A 22,048-nucleotide genomic window follows, 5' to 3' on the forward strand; every position below is an offset into this window, starting at 1 on the left:
CTGACTCAAATATTCTGTAAAGGATATAAAACCCGGGTTTTACTTGCCATTAAAATATGAGCATGTCATTGTTAGATAACTTTGTTTAGAAGACGAATATACAGACGTAAGGTTTAGGTAGTGGGAGTTTAACTAGCTGTGCCCGCGACTTCGTACGCGTGAAAATAGTTTGAATAAAATTTCCCGTTTAAGCAACATTCTGGACGCAGGCCGCTACCAATTGATCAACACGATCAACATGGAAAGCATTGGGGGAGGCCTATGTTCAGCAGTGGACGTCCTATGGCTGAAATGATGATGATGATGAAGCAACATTTTTCTTTACTGCTCCGCCCCTATTGGCTGTAGGGTGATGTTATATTATTATAGCCTAAAGCCTTCCTCGATATTCCATCTCACTCTAGAATCTAGATATTTGGTAGATCCACATTGCAACCGCTAGAATCCTTTAAAAATGCGTATTTGTTTGGAAGCAGGCTGTTAAATCTGTTAAAATTATCATAGTGAATCTTTGCAGTTAAGTATAATAATTACTTTTCAATAATATTACACACAAACGTAACCTCCTTTTTTAAATGATACTACTCTCTCATAATACGGCGTCACCTTGCCGAAGGCTAAACGGGGCCCTCACTAAACCGGCAGTCACGACCAGCCTTGAACTTGGCCCTTGCTCTACACTAGACTAATTGACGCAACACTGATTGATGACAGCATTCATGCTCTATTTTATTGCATAAACTTATAGTTGGAAAGCTATGACGGCATATTAGGTGTCTTATCTAGTTGTAATAGGTACTATTTTGCGAAAATGTATAGGCTGATGTGCTGCCTCATAATCATCAATATGTCATATAGTCTCCACTGAAGGAGTACAATTCTCTCTAGTACAGTCAGCGTCAAATAGTTAGTGACACCCAAAGTAGCCAAAAAGTTCGCAACACGTCTTTGTTACTATCGGAATAAGGTAGTGTTGTGAACTTTTTGGCCACTTTGGGTGTCACGAACTATTTGACGCTGACTGTACCTAACAAACGCAAATGAATGATTTGGCTTGCACTTAGCACGGAACATAATGGAAATTGAAATAGCCGTATGAATAAATCAGATAAGAAAGTTACAAAAATATCCTTTGTGAAATTACACACTCAAAACGATCCGGGTTTATAAAACCAGTACACACAATCGGTTGTTGTCAGTCGAACGGACAATCGAGAAAGTTGATTAAACAGTGTCATGTGAACCGGTATCAACGTCAAAGGTCAAGGATTAAATTAATTGCCAAATTAAACAGATAGTAAATTTAGTTAACGGATTGAGAACGATAATAAAATGTAGGTCACATTGAACATAATGAGATATCGCGAACTTGTAATTACAATGTACGAGTACATGCAGAGAAGGTATTATCAGAGTATTTCTGAGGACACAACGAAAAGGTTACGATTAAGAATTCCACAAGAGTGTTTATGCTCATTAGATGTTGTAGAGACAATAACCCAATTATCTAAATAAACAAAGAACAATTAGAAAGGGTTTCTCCGAAATTTCATTTAAAAGCAAGTGAATAGATATAGAAAGCACATACTTTAGGCCAAAAAACAACAGAGTCAAAACACTACCGTTAAAAAAATCATATATTTTTTTGCAAATCGAAAAAACAGCATCTATTGCCATTTGAAAGAAATCCAAATGCAAGTCCATTCACAAGTATTTTGAAGAGGGCAAGCTCAGTTTTCAACTTCTCGGCGAGTTGGCTCGCAAGTCACTTAACGAGTTAAATCAATAATCTTAACCCTGACTGATTCATACTTAATAAGCGAAACTTGCCCGTCTGCACGACTTTAAAACCGGTAATATAATTTTCTTCGATTTAAGAATTTTCGAAACGCGAACAGAAAGGAAAATTCATTCTAAATATGCAGTAATAATGCAAGGAATGTAAGAAATACGAATAATTGCAAAGGTCTAGCCAAGAGCGTGCAATGTATTATGGAAAATTCGATAGTAGCTAGCTACAAGGCACATAATGTTTTAATGATGGAAAATCAACCTTGAAATATACAGCCTAGCCAGTCAGGCCTAGCTTGTTATGTCAATATGAAAAAGAAGGTATATTTATTAAGTAACATCAAACAAAATCAAACATTGACTATGACAACGTTAGTTTTTAAAAACTATAACCTCCTACTTTAAACAAAACAGATTCTGCATGTGTACGTACAACAAAAAACGTGTTAATGACATCTTTAGAGTATTGACCATGAGTGACTGGGACAGAAGGTTCAAGGTTGAACCGGCGTTTAACCGTAAATTGTACAGACAGTGACGCAACAAATCTTAACTGTAATTACACCATAATCCGACCTCATTACTACCAGTATTTACGATTGGCATTGACTCGAATGTTATTAACAATAAATAAGAATAAAAGAACTCAACCTTGATGCAGACACGACGATAACTGCACGAATTTTAGTTTAAGGCTTTATAACCAATCGAATTGTTAATATCAGCCCCTATGTCCTTCTGTTTTATTGATAAACAAAACATTAAATATGAGCTACTAATTTAAAATTTTATGGAAATGAAAATTATTGGCAATTATTTTTTGGCACTAATTGGTAAATTAGTAAAAGTGTGAATTGGGGGAGGCTCAGTGGCGGATTTACAGTTTTGCCGCCCGTAGGCTAGGGTGGGGTTGGATCTTTTTAACTTTTATCTTCTGAAATCGAGTAAGCGTCATCTGAAATCTGCCGCCCCTAGGCCGCGGTCTATACGGCCTATTGACAGATCCAGGACTGGGGAGGCTTATAGGATAGGTAATAAAACAATGGATTGAAATAACACTGTAGATGATGATTGTTATTCAAAACTAAAATTGTCGGTTAATGTATAACCGAATCTAATTAAGTTCTAACACCTCATAAGGAATGAGCCGAATACAAAGGTGTATTAATTAACATACATAATCGCATTTCTAATTCTATGTATCACCTCTTGATAATTGCCACGCCATTCTCGTCCTATCCTACATATCTATCAAATAGGGGCGATGCGTGACAGAATAGCGTGTGGGAATTTGGTCATGCCGAAAAGGAAATGTAAGTCCTAAAGTAGTGTTATATTGTTTTTATAACGCCTGCGAAATTAAATGATTTCGTTTTATAGCTAGACCTAGCCTTAACAGAGTTGATATGAATTCAACGGTTATGGTCAAAATTGGCTATTAAAATATAACATGTTATAAGGTCGTTAACATTGTCTATTTTTACGGAAGTACATTAAAAGTTGTTTAGATACGATCAGATTGAGTCGCAAGTCTTTATTAAATTCATTAACATTTAGTTTATTTATTTGCTTGAACTCCAGATTTTACATGAGTTTCTTCATCAATGATTTCGGTATCATCTTCATGGAATACTAAATTGTTATCGTTCACAATTAAAGTTGATAACAGGATGATTTTATGATAAACATTGATTTCGAAGTTGGCGGTTTTATTTATACCATTGATTTTCGACAGTACATATTAATAAACTCTATTTGAAATATTGGCACTAATGCCTTGAAAACAGCATGCTTTTAAAGCTCAATCTAAATTAATAGTAACCTCTACCAGTTAAGATTTGACATTGACCGAAGGTGAAGTTCAAGCTGCCACTTAACTTTTTTCTTTTGTTTTAGAGCGATCAATTCCATTCCCTCTCTTAAACTTAAGGTCACGAAACTTCCGGAATATCATTTTTTAAGAATCAATTAGTAATAAACCTTTATTATTTATTTGAGTTCTTTACCGTTCACCTTGCTTTTTGCGCCATCCGAATATTTACCTGCGAACAAAGGGAACAAAAGATAAATATAAATTCAGTCAAGACACAAATTGAACGTCAATCACAAAGATCATCAATGTTCAGTTTAATTCTGAATATTATTGCTCAGACATTAATCAAACACAATAAAATTATGAACACACAATGACTTGACCAAGAATATTCTTGACATTCCAAAAGGTATTTTGAAACTTTAGAACACGAAATCACATTAACCTTATGGGACAATAAGTAGGTAATGCAATTTTACTATTATTGTCCAACTTTATGGTATGTTATTATTGAACAAACACCTAATAACACTTATATGAAAAAAAAGACCGACAAAATTTTACAACTCCAAGTTATGTTTCTTAAGATTTTAAATTTTGTTTCCATTTGCTCCTAGAGAATTAAAAGATAATGATGATGATTGTTAATTTTCTGTGGTGTAATATCAACAATAGGTATTAGCGTCTATTTACCTAATAATCTTTATTTCTCAAGAATGTACTTCATTTATTATCAGAACATTAAAATCAATATTACGTGCATCAAGATCCTATAACAAATCATGAAGACGCAATTTAAAGACACCCCTCTAGCAAGTGCACCCCTAGAGTTATTACGTTCCATAATATGTTACTTCAAGAGCTACACCATCAATAATACCATATGAACCGATAATGTACGATCGCGTGCTCCTCCGGCCTTGGGACCAGACCATAAAGTATGCCGCATTTACATTGCGATGGTGTCTTCGATACAATGTCAAATATGATGGCGTAGACGGTCTAGACTTGAATGCCGACTTTTCGATTAACTGTGGCATGAAACTTAAAATAGATAGGAAAAGTCTATACCTATTTATTTTGAAATAAATATAATACAAAAAGCCAAAAGTGTTGCTCTGAAAAGAGAATATTTATTTTTAATAAACTGCTTTAACAATCACATACCTATTTTACATAGAATTAAATAAGTAATTACCTACCTGAAAAGAGAAACAACATTTAAAGCTATTTGCTTCACAATTAAAATATTCCTTTAGTTTTCCGTACAGACGCCATTAAACAAAAACAATCTGTCAAATCTAACTTTTTAAAAAACCATAGTGTATCATTTTTACTCACGTGCCAGGGTTTGTACGCGGGAAGTTTGAATAACAATGAGGGTCTATAGTGAGTCTCATTACATCTCCCCCCCTCCAAGACTAGGGTTCCACCGATACTGGAATAAGCTTTGTAAGATGGTAAAGATTTGATTCAATTTTTTTATGTCCTGTGTTTATTCTATAAATCGAGTTTGAAATCTTTTCTACAATACTGTAAGGACCTATTTTTAATTCATCTAATTTTTTCCTGTTCAACCGGTTTCCATTTTCCACATATACTAGGTCTCCTACTTTTAGTTCAATTTTTTTTCTATTTTTATCAAATTTTTGTTTATTATAATTATGTGATTTTATGCTTTTTTCCAATGCAATTTTTCTATCTCTCATTAAGTCTCCACATGATATATCCTGTCTTAATCCATCCGGTAATACACCAACGGTCTTACCCTCTAATAAATATTTTGGCGAGAAACCTGTCACACTGTGCTCTGTTTCATTATATTTCTGAACACATTCATGAGCAACAGTCGTCCAAGCCAGTTTATTTTTATTTTCATTCATCCTACATCTTATTTTATTTATTAAAGTTTGATTTAATCTTTCATTTAAACCGTTAGAAAAAGGTGCATTTACAGCTGTGAAAATAATGGGAATCTTTTCTTTTTCCAGAAAACTTTTAAATTCCCTAGAGTTTATGCCTGGATATTGATCTGATAGAACCATACCAATTTTATTGTCCTGTGACACCTTTCTTACCAGTTTTATGAAATCATTCGAGTTTTGAGTTTTAGATGTCAAAATAAAGGCATATCTGGTGTAATGATCAACCAGAAGGTGTAAATATGTTTTAGTAGAACGTGAGCCACCAAGTCCACCTATGGTGTCTATTGACATTATCTCAAAAGGGTAAGTAGCTGGACCAAGATGAGACAAAAGCCCGAATTTAAGTTTGGTCCTGGATTTGTTTTTTATACAAATTTCACAAGTGTCACAAAATTGTTTTATGTTGTATGTTAAATTTTTAGCCACAAAGAAAGGTTTAATTTTGTTCTCCATTTGCTTTATCCCTATATGACAATAATTATAATGTATATTTTTAATAATTTCTTTACTAAATTCCTCCGTGAGCACAATTTTTTCTTTTTTTCCAAAATGATTATAGTAAATTTTATTTTTTAAACTAAGTTTATTTTTATTTTGTTTTATCTCCTCATTTTTCTCCTGGTCATTTTGGATGTCTACTATTTTTATAAAATTTACAATTTTCAAAACTTCTTCTTGACATTCATGCGATTCTAATACAGGATTCCTACTCAAACAGTCAGCTTCTAAGTTGTATTTCCCCGGGGAATATATTACTTCAAAATTGAATTGAGATAGATAATATTGTAGATCGCCGAGTTCCTCGTCTGTCCTAGCTTTAATATTTAACTTTTCTAGAGGTTTGTGGTCAGAGAAAACTGTAAATCTTTTTCCTATGAGCCAGTGTTGCCAATATTTTACTGCCTCTTTAATTGCTAAACATTCAATATAGATAGCTTTTTTCCGTTTCTGAGTATCACTTAACTTCCTCGAAAAGTAAGCACAAGGTTTCTCTTCTCCATTATGTTGAGGTTGTTTTAAAACAGCACCTATGCCCTGTAAACTAGCATCGGTATAAATATGAATTGGTAGATCTGGGTCAAATATTGTTAAAATAGGTTTTGAACAAAGTAGTTTTTTAATAATGTCGAATGACTCTTGACATTTATCTGTCCACACAAATTTTTGATCTTTTCTTAACAAATTATGCAAGGGATCTAATATGATTGATATATTAGGTATATACTTTCCATAAAAATTAATTTTTCCCAAAAATTGTCTGACATTTTTTTGTGTCATTGGTACAGGGAAATCTTTTATAGCAATTAAATTATCCTTTAGTGGAGTAATAGAGTTATTTCCTATTATATGACCTAAGTATTTTACAGATTCTTGAGCAAAACTACACTTAGAGAATTTTAGTCTAAATCCCTCTTTATTAATTGCTTCCATTAACAAAGATAAATGTACAATATGTTCAGAAAATGTCCGGGAAAAAATCAAAATGTCATCGACAAAATTGACAGCAAAATCCGATAAACCATGCTTCCTTATGATATTGCTGAGTATTCTTTGGAAAATAGCTGGTGAAGTTTTTAATCCGAACGGTAAGCAGGTCCACTGATAATGACTATCTTGGGTAACAAATGCTGTTTTCTTTCTATCTTCAATTTTTAAAGGAATGGACCAAAATGCAGAGTTTATGTCAAGCGTTGAAAAAAAATGACAGTTCCTTGTTTTTGCCACCAAATCATCGATAAGTGGAAAAGGTTGACATTGGGGAATTACAATTTTATTTAGGTCGCGAAAATCTATGCACAATCTCGACCTTCTCCCTTCATCTCTCTTATACGCTAACGTTACTGGGGCTGCAAAAGGACTATAAGATTCCTCAATTAGGTTTTTTTTTTAGTAATTTTGACACTTGTTCTTCTATTTCTTTTCTATCCTCAATATTACATCTATATGGTCTTTTACTACAGTATTTATCAACCAATAAATCAATATGTGCTTCATAACCATTCACTGTACCTATATCATATTTATCTTTAGCAAAAAGTGATCCATATTTCTCTATCAATCTGTCTATTTCCAATTTTTCATCGACATTTAAATGATTAACTGAAATGTTAAAGTTTTCTATTTGTATGTGTTCATTAAAGTTTATTTTACAATCATCATTTTCAGTCTCCACAATAGTGCTCGGATTCTCAATTCCATTTATTATATTTATTTTTTGAGTAACTTCTAAATTTTCATTTTGAATTAGCTTAAACTGTTTTATGCAATCTAATCCAATTAAAAAATCATAGTCAAAGTTTTCTTTATTTATGACAAAAACATTCATATTCTTTTCAATTTCAAAAATCTTTAATTTTAAGTTTACCATACCAATAGGTTTTTTTACACCATTAATCGTTTTTAAATTTGTTTTATTATTATAACTATCAAATGAATCACCTTTTAAAGATAATAACCTGGAACTTATTAAAGATACATTCGAACCTGAATCATAAATTCCTAAAGTATGTATGGTGTCATTTATAATTATTTTAGTTTTGATTAATGGTGGAATATCTAGTTTTTTGAATCTATCTCATTTAATTCAATCTCTAACTCTGAGTTATTGACACTCCTAATTTGCTCTCTCTTAAACTGGTTATTTTCTTTATTTTTAAACCAACATACAGATTCAGGATGATACCGACTTCCTTTGTTTTCTTTTTCACAAATCCTACATGGCCGTTCCCTTGTATTTTTATCTTTGATATTATTTTCCAAATTTGTTTTTTTGTCAAACGCCCTTTTATTTACTAAATGTTCCAAGCCTCTAATGTTATTAAATAAATCCTCAACATTTTTTAAGCTCCCTCTATCAATTTTATCTGCTATAAAATTTGGAAGTCCTGTAGCGATGAGATCAATCAAAGTAGGTTTATCTATAGTTTTATTTACCTCCAATAAAAGTTTTTCTTTCCTCAAAGCATAGTCCAGTAGTGAGCCCTGTCTATATTTAAATAACATTGCATACCTGACCGGAGACCAACCCTTGTCCACGTAAGTATCACAAAAACTCTTCTTCCAAATCAACCAATCTGAAATCACAGTATGTTTCATAAGCATAGAACTATACCAATCTAGACACGAGTCTTCCAAAAATAACTTCAATGTTTCAATTTTGCTGATATCTTCTTCAATTCCCAGACGAGCACATTCTGTTTCAAAAGCAGTCATCCATTGTATTCCATTTGATGTCTTTTTTGTAAATTTTTCTAGGACAAACCTTTCCGACAAGTTCTTCAAGTTCTGAGATCTCGGTATGTCCCTCCTCATTTCCACAAAACTCTCTAAGACACTTGTGAGAGCTGAGAGGGATTCAGTCGCGGGGGCTTGTTGTTGTGTTTCCTCCAATAAGTAGCCGTTTATTTCGAAGTTTCCATCCTCATCGACATAAGCCCTTTTTAATTCTGGTGACAGGGTTATCCACACCTGCCTTTTATCATGACGTCTTTTTAATGTCGTTTTTACCTTTTGGAAACTTTTTGTTCTAATTATTTCTTCGTGAAATCTTATAGGTTGTAATGATTCCGGAATTCCAAATGTACGTTGGTCGGCATCCGTGATAGAAGTTATGCAGATCGTATTAGTCTTCGGGTCCTCGCCCGATTTCATAACAAATTCAAATTTTAGTTTCTCCATTCTTGATTAATAGCTGAGTAAATGTTGTTTTATAATACAAAAAGCCAAAAGTGTTGCTCTGAAAAGAGAATATTTATTTTTAATAAACTGCTTTAACAATCACATACCTATTTTACATAGAATTAAATAAGTAATTACCTACCTGAAAAGAGAAACAACATTTAAAGCTATTTGCTTCACAATTAAAATATTCCTTTAGTTTTCCGTACAGACGCCATTAAACAAAAACAATCTGTCAAATCTAACTTTTTAAAAAACCATAGTGTATCATTTTTACTCACGTGCCAGGGTTTGTACGCGGGAAGTTTGAATAACAATGAGGGTCTATAGTGAGTCTCATTACATAAATATTTAAATAAACATGTTTGTTTTATTTTTGACAGCGTTCATCATCATCAATCAGCCATAGGACGTCCACTGCTGTACATAGGCCTCCCCCAATGATTTCCACAATGGCCGGTTAGTGGCGACTGCATCCAGCGCTTTTCTGCCATTTTGACAGCGTTATTGATTTCCAATAGTTCCCAAAGTTTATAGGATAATGAATATGGACAACACCAAATTACATTCTAAGACTTTTATTGTATTAAACAGTATACCTAATGGATTTACATATAAAATACCCGGGTATTTTAATCAACATTTAACAAAATTTGTGTCATATTTGTTGGTATTGGTCCGGACCAATACCAACAAATATGACACAAATTTTGTTATGAGGTATTCTGCGGCAGGAGGAATCAAACTGATGAATTTTTCAGTGTCTTGGCCCACTTTTAGCTTGGTCCACGGGCCAAGTTGCTGGTTTGAATTTTTGAATAGTTTTTCTTCCAGTGATTGGGTCCACCTTCAATGTTTTATTAATAAATTAAACATCAAATAAACAAAAATCTACTTTAAAACCTTAGAGTCACAGTCACTGGAAGAAAAACTATTTAAAAATTCAAAACAGCGACTTGGCCCGTAGACCAAGCTAAAAGTGGGCCAAGTCACTGGAAGACTCGAACTGGCGACCTCTAACATAGTAGTCAGGCACGCAACCCACTACTTTTGGTTTTATAATGAATTCGCACTTCCACACAATTAATCATACTTTCCATTATTGTTTTTGTGTATTAATGTTATTATTTATTAGTAACGTTCCTATCGTTCTCATAAGTCGGAAACTTCGACGAAATAATTCATCAAATCAAGTGATTATTGAATTTTAAATTAATTAAACTAGATATATTTTCTACGATATCTGCAGCACGAAGTCTTAGCGACTCAATTTCATAGTCCAGAATATGTGGGAGACAAGGTGGACCGACGACCTGATAAAGGTAGCAAGAAGGCGCTGGATGCAGGCCGCTACCAACCGTGCGATGTGGAAGTCATTGGGGGAGGCCTATGATCAGCAGTGGACGTCCCGTGGCTGAAATGATGATGATGATGAAGAATAAGCGTCTAGTCGCCGCGTCTGTTGTCCAGTGTGCGTTGTACTACTGAACCTAGTTAAAAAGATCTCAAAAAATTTAGGATATGTAGGTACCTATTCAGGTGATAAAATTCGAAATCTATTTTGAAAACTAGTCGTCTTGCAAGTTAGCTAAGAAGCGAAACTACATGTAACACACTGGATTCCAACTCACAAACAACTGAAATATCAAATCAAGACAAGTTTATGAATCAGTCTATAAAAACTCAGACCTTAACAAAAAGAAGGCAACTATCAATTTCTTGGAAGTTTTCAAAGGTCCATTATTCCGTGGCCGAGCTAAATCTAGTAACTAGGGTTGCCGATTTAGATTAAATTGGATTTTAGGCGAGTTATTTTAAAGCAAAAAAAAGTAAACCCTATTTTGGAAATACTTAGGGGAAGAATTTGTCCAGCAGTGGACGTCATTTGACTGAAACGAACACTAAATAAGTGGAGTTTGTACTATGGCCTAATTAAATGGATTTATAGACGCATAATATTCTATACATACTAACGTCTAACTCTGTGTAGGTACAATGATTAGGTGTCGAAGATTAGATAAGGATTCGAGCCCGCAAACGAATCTGGCGTTCCAATCAGAAAAAGGCTCATAACTTTTTACTCCTCGCCATCGCTTTTGTACATTGAATTAACTATTTTTTTATTGACATTGTGTTTGGCAATGTACTGTCCACAGCACAACAAATTTTGTTATAAAATAGCGTTTATTACTGTTGTAATAAGGTACTACAATGCTTAACTTGATATGCACTTGTCTTCCTGAAAAGTTGTAAAGATCTGGCAATTCTGGCAACCCTTAAGCTGCAGTCTAGACCGATATATCAGTCAGTCTGACCCAGGTCTGCAAGAAGAGGATATTAATGGATTTTAGGGGTTGACTAATGGGGTTTCTTATAGTTTTTGCTGTGAGAACCATCAATTACTTGGGGACATTGTGCTCATTCCAAAAGAAATCGGATTAATAGTGTTACTATAAATAAGTTAAATATGTAGGAAATATAACTTTTATATGTCAGACAATTGTTATCGTAAAATATTAATATTACAGTAGAAGTAGAAGCAATTAAGGCTCATAATAACATAAAAATTTTAAACCTCAACTCAATTTTAAGACCTAGATTCTAGACTTTGATTGAAAGATGATGGATGTAAATACAAGTAAGTATAAATCAAGTTTTACACTTAATTTCGTAACACTGGCCTAATAAATATCAATTATTGTAACAAATGAGTTTCTATCGATTAAAATCAATCGTAATGATAAAATCATGCAGTTATTACATCATATTTTATCGATAAATATGTAACATTAAAGATTCGAGGCGATAGAATTTTGCGTCATATCTCTCGATTATCTAATCATGAAATTCTTGTGTCACAGTGATTGTAAAAAATCTCCTCCAAACATCTTGACCGATTATCATGAAAATGTACATACATTCAGCATGTTTAAGAATAAGACGTAAACTAAACGTAGTCTTCTTTTCATACCCCCTAGATGCAAAACGTTTGCTGGGTCAGCTAGTTGTCATATAAAATTTTTACCGACCAATTTTCATTCACCAAAGCCCGAATAGTTTGAAAGAATGTAGTCTGATGAATAAAGAAAAGAAAGAATGTGTATAATAACCAACTTTATACTGTAATCCTTTTAAAAGCTGATAATTCAATATTCGCCACCAAAACAGTGCGCTGCAAAGAATAGATCAACAGGTGAAGCCCGTCTACGGATTAGCATGACAAACGTGAGACTTTAATGTAGGTTCGGCTGTCACCTTGTTAGTTTGCAGGAGAGAGGATTTTTAAATCAGACGAGCGATAGTTCGGTTTGAAATTGGTGTCAGTCTCAGTATTATTTATTTATTGATACTTTAATGCCAAAATTTTAACATTTAATTTGGCGAACTTAATTTATGTATTCACATACAAGGGAAAATGTTGAATAACACCACCACCACCACGAGATGCTGCTATGGATTTTGTATAGCTCGACAATGACGTCTCTACAATTAAAGATGACGGGATATGTTAGGGCAAGCAACATCCACCCACAAGTAATCACAACTGATGACGACCTACCTTAAATTTTTTAACATAACAATTAACAATCAACTTAGACAGTGGCACGGCACTAAATATAAGTATATACAATTTATTTAAAACTACCACACGGTTTTGTTATGGTGCCTTGCTTTTCTCTCTAGAGTTTTCTTGCCTTGTCTCCTAACTCCTAAATAGTTTTATATCTGGCACTTAGCCAGAAGGATATCTTAGACTTGTCATGCTCACTAAAATGTCTCTGGGGTAGTGGCGTGTGAGGCGGGTCGTTGCATTCCCTATAATATGGTCGAGTGAAGCGATGGCTGGTTCACACGTCATGTCTGTGAACAGGCGCTGCCTTCGGGGACTGGTCAAGGAAAGATAAAATAAGATTGACATAAAATATATGTATCAAAACGCAACAATTAACCTAGAAATTAGCACGGTACTAAAGAAATATATTCAAAACTGCCACGCGGTCTCGTGCTAGATGGGCGTCTTAAAGGCCACCTTCTATCAACGGGAGCGCGTGGTAAGTAACTTGCTTCTGAATGTATGTAACTTCCTACTTTTTTATATTTTTTAAATTTTTAAACCGGCAGACAGTGGTGACTTAGTTTGTTGCGGCGCTTCTTCTCAGCACTTGCCAAATGTTTGTCTCGAAGCGCTGGTAGGGCAAAAAAAGAATGAGACATGTATAGGCTCCTTAAGAGCATTTGACGATTTGCAAGAACTAATTTAATTAGTCTAAACAAATAAAGATAATTTTGATTTTTGATTTTGACCAAGATCAAGCTGTCAGGAGTTGAAAGACTGAGAAGAAGACAATAATGTCTCTATTTTACTAAATCAATTGTATTTATCAATGTCCAATTAACTTGTAGTCGAAATTTTCAGTTGGTTGAAGTATTGAGTTCTTTGAGTTGGAGTAAAGTGTTATTTTAGATAATTGTATTGTACCTATGCTGCCAAAAACCCAATTCGCCAATAAATATAAGATTTGGACACGTTAAGTCCTGCCAAAAACCTCAAAGTATCCAAGACTAGTTTGGAAACCACTGCCCTATACACATAAGTGTTATGGAATCAGTGATGTGTACGCACATCCTCGCAAACAAAGCAGACAAAGGGGCAGACGCACTAACACAAAGGACCTAGTGGGTCAGTGAGTACAGTCGGCCTCATATAAGTAACACTCAAACGGTGTGGGCGGATGAATCAGTTTAAATAAAATGGGGTCAGTCCAGTTATGACGGTAGAAAGTGAATGTCTTACAAAGCAACCTGACAATCACCAATAATTTCAAATTTTTATCACATTATGTAGTGTTTTTGGTAAATCCAATGAGATCATCATACAGCAATGAAAAACAAACACCTTGAAATAAGATGCAAATTGCTGTAACCAAATTTTTCAATTCAATGCATTTTTGACCATAATTATTAAGATCGTGTAACCACTATTGGTAACAAGGCCTATTAAACAAGCTCATTGATTGTGAATATTGTGATGAGCCATCATCAAATCCTTAAAATAATATCGTTTCAGCTAAAGGACGTCCACTGCTGGACAACTGCCTCCCCCAAGGATTTCCGCAACGACGAGTCCAGACCTTCACCAGATCGTCGCTGTACTGAGTGGGAAGCCTGCCACCATTAGCAACAGAGCCGAAACATCAAGCTGTAAGTACTCATGTGCTACATAAAAAATGCGCTTTAATCGCGTTGAGACTCATAACTCTCTATCTTGTAATGAAACGCGAATGTTTAAAGATTTTATATTGAACCCCTTGAATACCAATACCCTATTGTTAAAGGAATAACATGACTTTAATATTCGGCCGACTGTACGCCCCGTCTCCTGGATGTATGCCAAGAGCATCTATGTCATCCGGCGCGTCATCACATGATGGATTATTGCAATCAAGTTGGCTGTAGTTAATGACATTATGTACGTTTGCTAGCACTCAAGTCAATGCAGTAAGGTCGATAATTGTCCGAATATACAGGACCAGCCTTTGTATGGTCCTCGGAGTTTCTCTGCGTAATCGAATCAGAAATTAAGAGATCCGCAGCTTACTTTTTGAACGAAATTCTATTGTGTAGTTTTATGTGCCGTCGACTGTACTTAAAGTACATCAAAAGTACATTTTCTTTGTACATATTATAATTAAATCCACATAAACACTTGTTTCTTTTAATTAATGAGTTAATCAGTAAAACTTAATGCGCAGTATTTCGGTATTGCGCAGTTAATTCAGGATAAAGGGATGACACACCCCATCCCCTCCTGTCGGAGTGACGTCATCAACAATTTCGTGTGTTGTACAGACAGCAAGTTACACACTGTGACGTCTTTGTTGTTGGGGTAAGCAATATTTTGGAACAAAAAACATGTTTGGAGAAGACTTTTTACGTTTAAAATTTTCTGGCGTTAAGAGTCGCCTCTCAATCAAAATTTTTAAAATAACTTGAAAAAAATCGAGTTCGATTCCCATTTCGATTTTTTCAAGTTATTTTAAAAACTTTTTACGCTGTCACTACATGTTATATTTTTAAAACAAAGATTTTTTAATAAAAGTTATAGGTCAAAGTAGTCCCTGGCAAGCAAAAGGTCGAATTTTAGTGCAAATGCATTTTTTAAAGTTTTGCATCATAAAGCATGCATTTTAAGAGTTGGTAGGGTATCGACTCTACCGTTTCTAAAATATCGGCCTTATCGACTTTATACTATTAATAGTCGTTAGGCGATAGTTGACAGTCGATAAACAACGCCACAGATCACTATATATGTAGCAAGAACAACGCTACGTTACAAAAACAACGATTTAGGTCGTGGCTGTAACAATTAATATCTAAAAAAGTAAAATAAATATGGTCATCAGCGCGATAATGCAAAATAATATTTACAAATCATTATTATAATGACAACAAATAGCAACCTTCTACTTTTTCCTTAGTTTTAATGAGTATGGTTTTATACATATTTACTTCTAATTACAGTCGTAAAAACCTAATTATATTAATTTAATATTAACTATCGCAATATAAACCGGCTTCAAATAGATTTAACATTAATAATAACATATAAGACGATGTGTAAGAATATAATTATTATTTTAACAGCTAATTTTAACTCAAGGAATCTGTGTTAATATAAGTCTGACAATCGTTTCGTCTACTTTAATAAAATTTATTTACAAAATCATTCATAATAACAATAAAAATAATAACTCTGAACTCGGTCTAACTAAACTCATAAAAGCATCGTGCTCTTTAAAAAATCGCGCTTTTTGAGAGGCCAATTAAGCAAAGAGCACTAAAACATTAACAATAAATTATATTTCCCTTCCCATAGTCCCATAGGGTGCGTCCCTTGCCCTACACATCCCGTGGGAACTAGAAGTGGTTATATTGCACCTCTTAGGTTTATTATATAGTATTTAATAGCGTAATTTATCGTAAAAAATAATGCCATTTTTTACGCGAGCAAAAATAGGTTTTATGAAATAAAGATCGGTCGCATGCTGGCTGATTCTCATGATATGATAAGGGTATTCTTTGAGACACAACTTTATGAAGCTTTGATCATCATCACGGGCCTGCATCCAGCGTCTTATTGCCATCATTAAGAGGTCGTCGGTTTCCCTTGTGGGGAACGTCCCACTAGTTTACGTTACCAGACGTGGCCTATCAGTCACTATACAGAAGTTCTAAGTTGTACAGCGTGCTATGGAGAGGGCTATATCCCGTGTTTCTTTACGAGATCGAATCAGAAATGAGGAGATTAGCAAGCTGAAGTGGCAATTGTCAGGGCATAATACTCGTAGTACGCTATACGCAGAACTGACGGCCGATGGAGCTGCAACTTTCTGGAGTGGACCGCGTGCCAGGCAACTCAAACCTCGTTGGTTTTTTTATTGTAAGTCAAGTACATCCAAGAAATAATAATATCCAGAAGTTATGTTGCTAATCTGTAAGGTTACACCATGTTGTTATAACAATGGCGCAAGAGTCGCGTGCGCACGCAGCTGACCGCGAGAACAAAGCGTGATGACGAGAATTGTTGAACGTTCACAGTTCACGTGTTTGCAGTATCAGGCGACTTGTGACATAAACAGCCTTTGCAAGAGAATCGATACTGTGTGTAAAAATATAGTCAAGTAGGTAGTTGTAATATAGTCTTACGATTCTGAAACGTCAAGTGGCAAAAATCAAAAACTAACAACTCAGTATTGATAGTAGCGCCCTCCTCACAGTGTCATAATTATAAAATGGTTGTCCAACGTGGCAAAAATTGGAACTAATAATCCAGTATTGATAGTAGCGCGCCCTCCTGACAACGTCATATCTGGGACGGTACAGTGTTGGTCATCTTTAAGAGAGTTTTGAAAATAATAGTGTTTGATGTGCTGTCAGAGACGAACGATAGAGCTGACTGCGACTGTACTACGACAGCGCAGACCACCGACTTTTAGTTGTCCGATAGTTGGGCCCGATTTTAATTTGTATGAAGAGTCGGCCGATACCAAATCGGTTTCAAAGCCCGACCCAACTATCGGCCAACAAAAAGTTGGATTGGTGGTCTGCGCCTAGGCTAAAAGTAATATACAAAGTAAAGTAATTTTCTCAAGCACCATCGAATACTCGATTCAAATTAGTCATAAGCAGTATCGATGTGGCACCGATGAGCACGGCAACTAGCCCGAGCCCGAGTCATGGCAGGTTCTGCGAAGGACGGCGGGATGCGCGCGCGCAGCTAAACATGGCCGTCCTTTGTTTCTGATAGGGCTGTGCGAATCGAACGGGAACGATATAATTTGCAAAGTAAACAATGCTGCCTTTTGGGAAGCTTCAATGCAAGTTTTTAAAGCGTTGCAAGGAAAGGGTGAAAAACAAAATGATAATGTACGATCAGGATTTTATGATGACTTCACATGCCAGTTCGTGTCATCGACTGTTGCTTGTGCCATTACCATAGCTGGGCATTAACTCGTTAATCCGTTAATCGTTAATTAACGAAGTTAACATTTCTATTAACGGATTAACTTTTAAGTTATGTTTAAAAAATGTTAACGGACTCGTTAACTTCCGTTAAATTATCCTAAGTCCGTTAATCGTTAATCCAGTACCTACTATTTACCAAAAAGATATAGCAGGCACGCTGAAAAACGCGTTCTGACAAGTACGTTCAGGCTTCCAGAACTTCCAGAACCCAAAACAACAGTTTTTGTAACCAGATCACTAACGACACTTGTTAGTATGTGTGGGACAACTCTTGCAACATAATAATCATAATCATAATCATAATTTTATTGTCAAAACTGTGTACAAAAGGTGGTAACAATAATTTAGTGGCTTCAACAGTTATCCATTTCGGATGTACAATATGTTAATAGAAAATTTAAAATAATAATAAAAAACAAATGTCAATAAATAATATTATGTCAAAAGTTATTAAAATATTCATCTAGGTTATAAAAACATTTCTGCAACAACCATTCTTTCAATTTCTGTTTGAATTGCGGGTTTTCTAGTGCTTTTATACAGTTAGGCAAATGGTTAAACACTCGAGTTCCTGTAATCAAGGTACTCTTGCTATAAATATAACTTGATGATTTCAAAATACAAATGTTATAAGCATGTTGAGATCTAAGATTCTTTTTAATTTTACTTTTTTCACAGAAATGATCCTTATTATTCTTTACAAATACACATGTTTCAAGTATATAGATACCCGTCAAAGTCAGAAATTTATAATCTTTAAATACATTTCTCAAAGTTTCATATTTGTCAATGTGGTACATTACGCGAAGGCATTTCTTTTGAAGTATAAATGTCGATTGAACATTAACAGAGTTGCCCCAGAATATTATGCCATATGTCAATAGAGGATATATGTACCCATAGTATGCGTTCTTAGTTACATTTTCTGAGGAAATACTGCTTAAAATCGACAAGGCATAGCAACCACTTGACAATTTTTTATTTATTGTCTCGATATGTGCCTTCCAGTTCATATGAGTATCTATATTTAAACCTAAGAATTTTATGTCAGGCACTTTTTCTATTAATTTATTGTCAATTTTAATACTTAATTCTAGTGGATCATTTTTATAATTTCTAAATTCTAATAATTTGGTTTTCTCTAGATTTACATTTAAATTTATAGATTTTAACCAGTCAATAACAATGTTTAGTGTGTTATGAATTTCACCAACAAGTTCGTCATTTTTTGCTCGGTCTTGTGACATAAACAATGTAGCATCATCCGCAAACATGACACAGGAATGATTTATAATCAGGGGAAGTTCATTGATGTAGATTAAAAATAATAAAGGCCCCAGTACACTGCCCTGCGGTACACCAATGGATACTTTATCGTAATTGGATTGCACTGTTAATATACTTTTCGTTTTTTTGTCATATGTATCCAATATCGTGGACTGCATTCTATTTGTCAAATATGATTCCATTAATTTTAGGGCAATACCACGTAGTCCTACATGTTCAAGTTGCTTTAGAAGCACCCTGTGTACCACACAGTCAAAAGCTTTAGATAAGTCCAAAAAAAGGCCGATGCAACTTTTTTTGTCATTTAGATCAGTCCAGACTTGTTTGAGAATTTTGAATATAGCTAATGTCGTGTTTTTCCCTTTCCGGAATCCAAATTGATTTGTGTTTAATATTTCATATTTATCAAGAAATGATGTCATTCGATTTGCTATAAGCTTTTCAAAAATTTTGGAAAAATTTGACAACAAAGTAATCGGTCTGTAATTTCCTACATCATTTTTGGCACCTTTTTTATGTAATGGTTTTATTAGTCCTTTTTTTAAGTCGTCAGGAAATATTCCGGTCTCTAAAGTCAAATTTATAATATATATTAACGGTTCAGCTATATAATCTACACATGACTTTATCACGGCCATCGGAATTCCATCATAGCCTGTGCTTTTTTTATTATTTAAGTCTTTTATAACTTTTTTAAGTTCTGTTATATTTACTGGGTACATGAAAATACTATTTGCGTTTGGTTGGGTAATAGGTTTATATTGTAAGTCACTTTTAGTCTCTAATGGATTATTTAAATTTATGAAGTAATTATTAATGGTTTCAGCTATGTCACTAGGTTGGTTAATTAAAATGTCATCTTTTTTTATATAGTCAATAGTTTCTTTAATATGATTGAATTTAGTAGTATTTTGTTTTATAATTTCCCAAGTAGCTTTACTCTTATTTGTACTTTTATTTATATAATTTGTATTTGCAATCTTTTTTGATTTCCTTGTTACCGATTTCATTATTTTACAATATCTTTTATATTTTAATTTGGCAGCATTACTATTTGTATATCTGTTTTGCAAGTATAATTTTCTTTTGGTTTTACTTGCTATTTTTATGCCTTTGGTTTTCCAGTTTGGAGTCCTTTTGTATGTCATTCTAATTTTCTTTACCGGTACGCACAAATTATAGATTAAACAAAATTCACTAATAAATATGTTATATGCATTATTAGGATTGGATTGAGCATAAACATTTGTAAAGTGTATTTGCGATAAATATTTTAAAAATATTTCTAAATAAAAGCTTGGTTGTCTCTTTAAGATATACCAAAACTTCTCATTAAAACTAAGGCATGAAGGTATTGATATTATTTGTCCTGTATGATCCGATATACCAACATCCAGAATATGTGTATGATATTTTTTCATGTTAGTCATTATGTTGTCAATACAGGTCTGCGAATGAGAAGTGATTCTGGTTGGATCTTTAATTGTTGGATGCAATTTATAAGTCCTAAACATATTTAAAAACAATTCACTTTTATTACTCTTTTCAAGAATGTTTACATTAAAATCACCTAAGACGAAAACATTTTTGTAACTACTTCGGGATCTAATTATTACCTTTTGCAAGAGATACTCCATGTTGCTTAGGAATATATCAAAATCACTGTTTGGAGTCCTATATACGCATATTATCAGGTAGTTAAATCCAGATATAACGATACCGCAGCATTCAAAATGGCATTCAATGGACATCTCTGATATCCACTTGACTTCGGAACAATCAATTGTATTTTTTATATATATTGCAACACCTCCTCTTTTTTTACGTTTTCTACAAAAATAAGCTGCGATTTTATATCCGTCAATTTGAAGAATGTCCATTTCATGGCATCCTAAAAAAGTTTCACTAAAGCAGCAAACATCTATATGTCTTTCATGCAACAATATCTCTAGTTGATCTATTTTTGATTTTATACTTTGTGTATTTAGATGAATTATGTTAAAAATAAATTCTCCTTTGCTTGTGAGAAAAAATTTTGTGATTCATCTAAGTTTGATTTAGCTTGTCCTACTGATTTATTAACCTTATTTCCATCGCATCGTTTAATTTTTTGGAAATAGTGTAGAATAGTGTTCTGCAAATATTGTGATTTTTTTATGTCATCGGTAGTATTTTTTGTTGTTAATGTATTGTTTCTTTTAAAGTAATGCGTAATTGTTTTCTGTTTTGTTGTTTTAATATATTTATTTATGTTTTTTCTGCAATCTTTATTTTTATTTTCAAATAGAACATCAATGAACTCCTTTTTGTATCTAGGGAAGTCTATCTCTATGTTTATTTTAAAAGCAAGCATGTGTAAGTAAGAGCTTAAACCATAGTAATCATTCTTAATGTCAATAAATGTACAATTATTATATTTTTTCGTGAGCATGTCAATTTCATAATTCAATCTATTAGTATTTAAATATTTGTTGAATTTAACACTTATAACAAAACATTTACAATAGTGAAATTTGCATAATATATTACATAAATTACTGTAAAGCAGATATGGGTCTCTATCATTCGAGCCTACACATATGATGACTATATCATCTCTTCCAATATTACTTGTCAATGTGTCTAAACTTGGTAGAATATCACAGCTTCTTGCTTGCGGCTTGATTAAACTTGAAATTTTGTATAAGTCATTCCATTTTCCTTTTCGGGAATCGAGCAATTTTATAGCAAATCCGCGTAGATATTGGTCTCCAAAAATATGTATGCTTTTCTTGCATTGCAAAGTACTATTTTCTTTCACCAATACATCATCTTCACTGGCTGACGCTTCCTTGATAAGTTTTTCCGGTAATTCCATATTCAATCCTTCAAGACTTTCATTGATCGCAAATGAAATCATTGACTTAGATTGATTCGATTTTCGTTTCTTTCGAGGTTTTCGGTTTGAGTTACAGACTTGATTTAAGTTATTATTTAAGAACAACTGAATTTAAGACCAGTTTTCCTCAACCGATTGAGCTGAAACTTG

At 33.7% G+C, this 22,048-nt stretch overlaps 2 protein-coding genes and 1 long non-coding RNA gene across 3 annotated transcripts in view; 1 reads left to right on the plus strand and 2 right to left on the minus strand.

The window, feature by feature from the left end:
* Positions 1-22,048, plus strand: part of LOC135084187 (uncharacterized) — a 151,826-nt gene that overhangs the window by 60,878 nt on the left and 68,900 nt on the right. The window lies entirely within an intron of this gene.
* Positions 1-22,048, minus strand: part of LOC135084178 (dual specificity tyrosine-phosphorylation-regulated kinase 2) — a 208,166-nt gene that overhangs the window by 48,427 nt on the left and 137,691 nt on the right. The window lies entirely within an intron of this gene.
* Positions 8,086-9,544, minus strand: LOC135084035 (uncharacterized). Its single transcript, XM_063978778.1, has 2 exons — positions 9,350-9,544; positions 8,086-9,265 (listed from the first exon to the last, which is right to left on the minus strand). Exon 2 carries the CDS (start codon positions 9,205-9,207, stop codon positions 8,086-8,088), a length of 1,122 nt encoding a protein of 373 aa, XP_063834848.1. The 5' UTR covers positions 9,208-9,265; positions 9,350-9,544.

The sequence above is a fragment of the Ostrinia nubilalis genome, chromosome 25 (assembly GCF_963855985.1).
Source record: "Ostrinia nubilalis chromosome 25, ilOstNubi1.1, whole genome shotgun sequence".
NCBI classification, from domain to species: domain Eukaryota; kingdom Metazoa; phylum Arthropoda; class Insecta; order Lepidoptera; family Crambidae; genus Ostrinia; species Ostrinia nubilalis.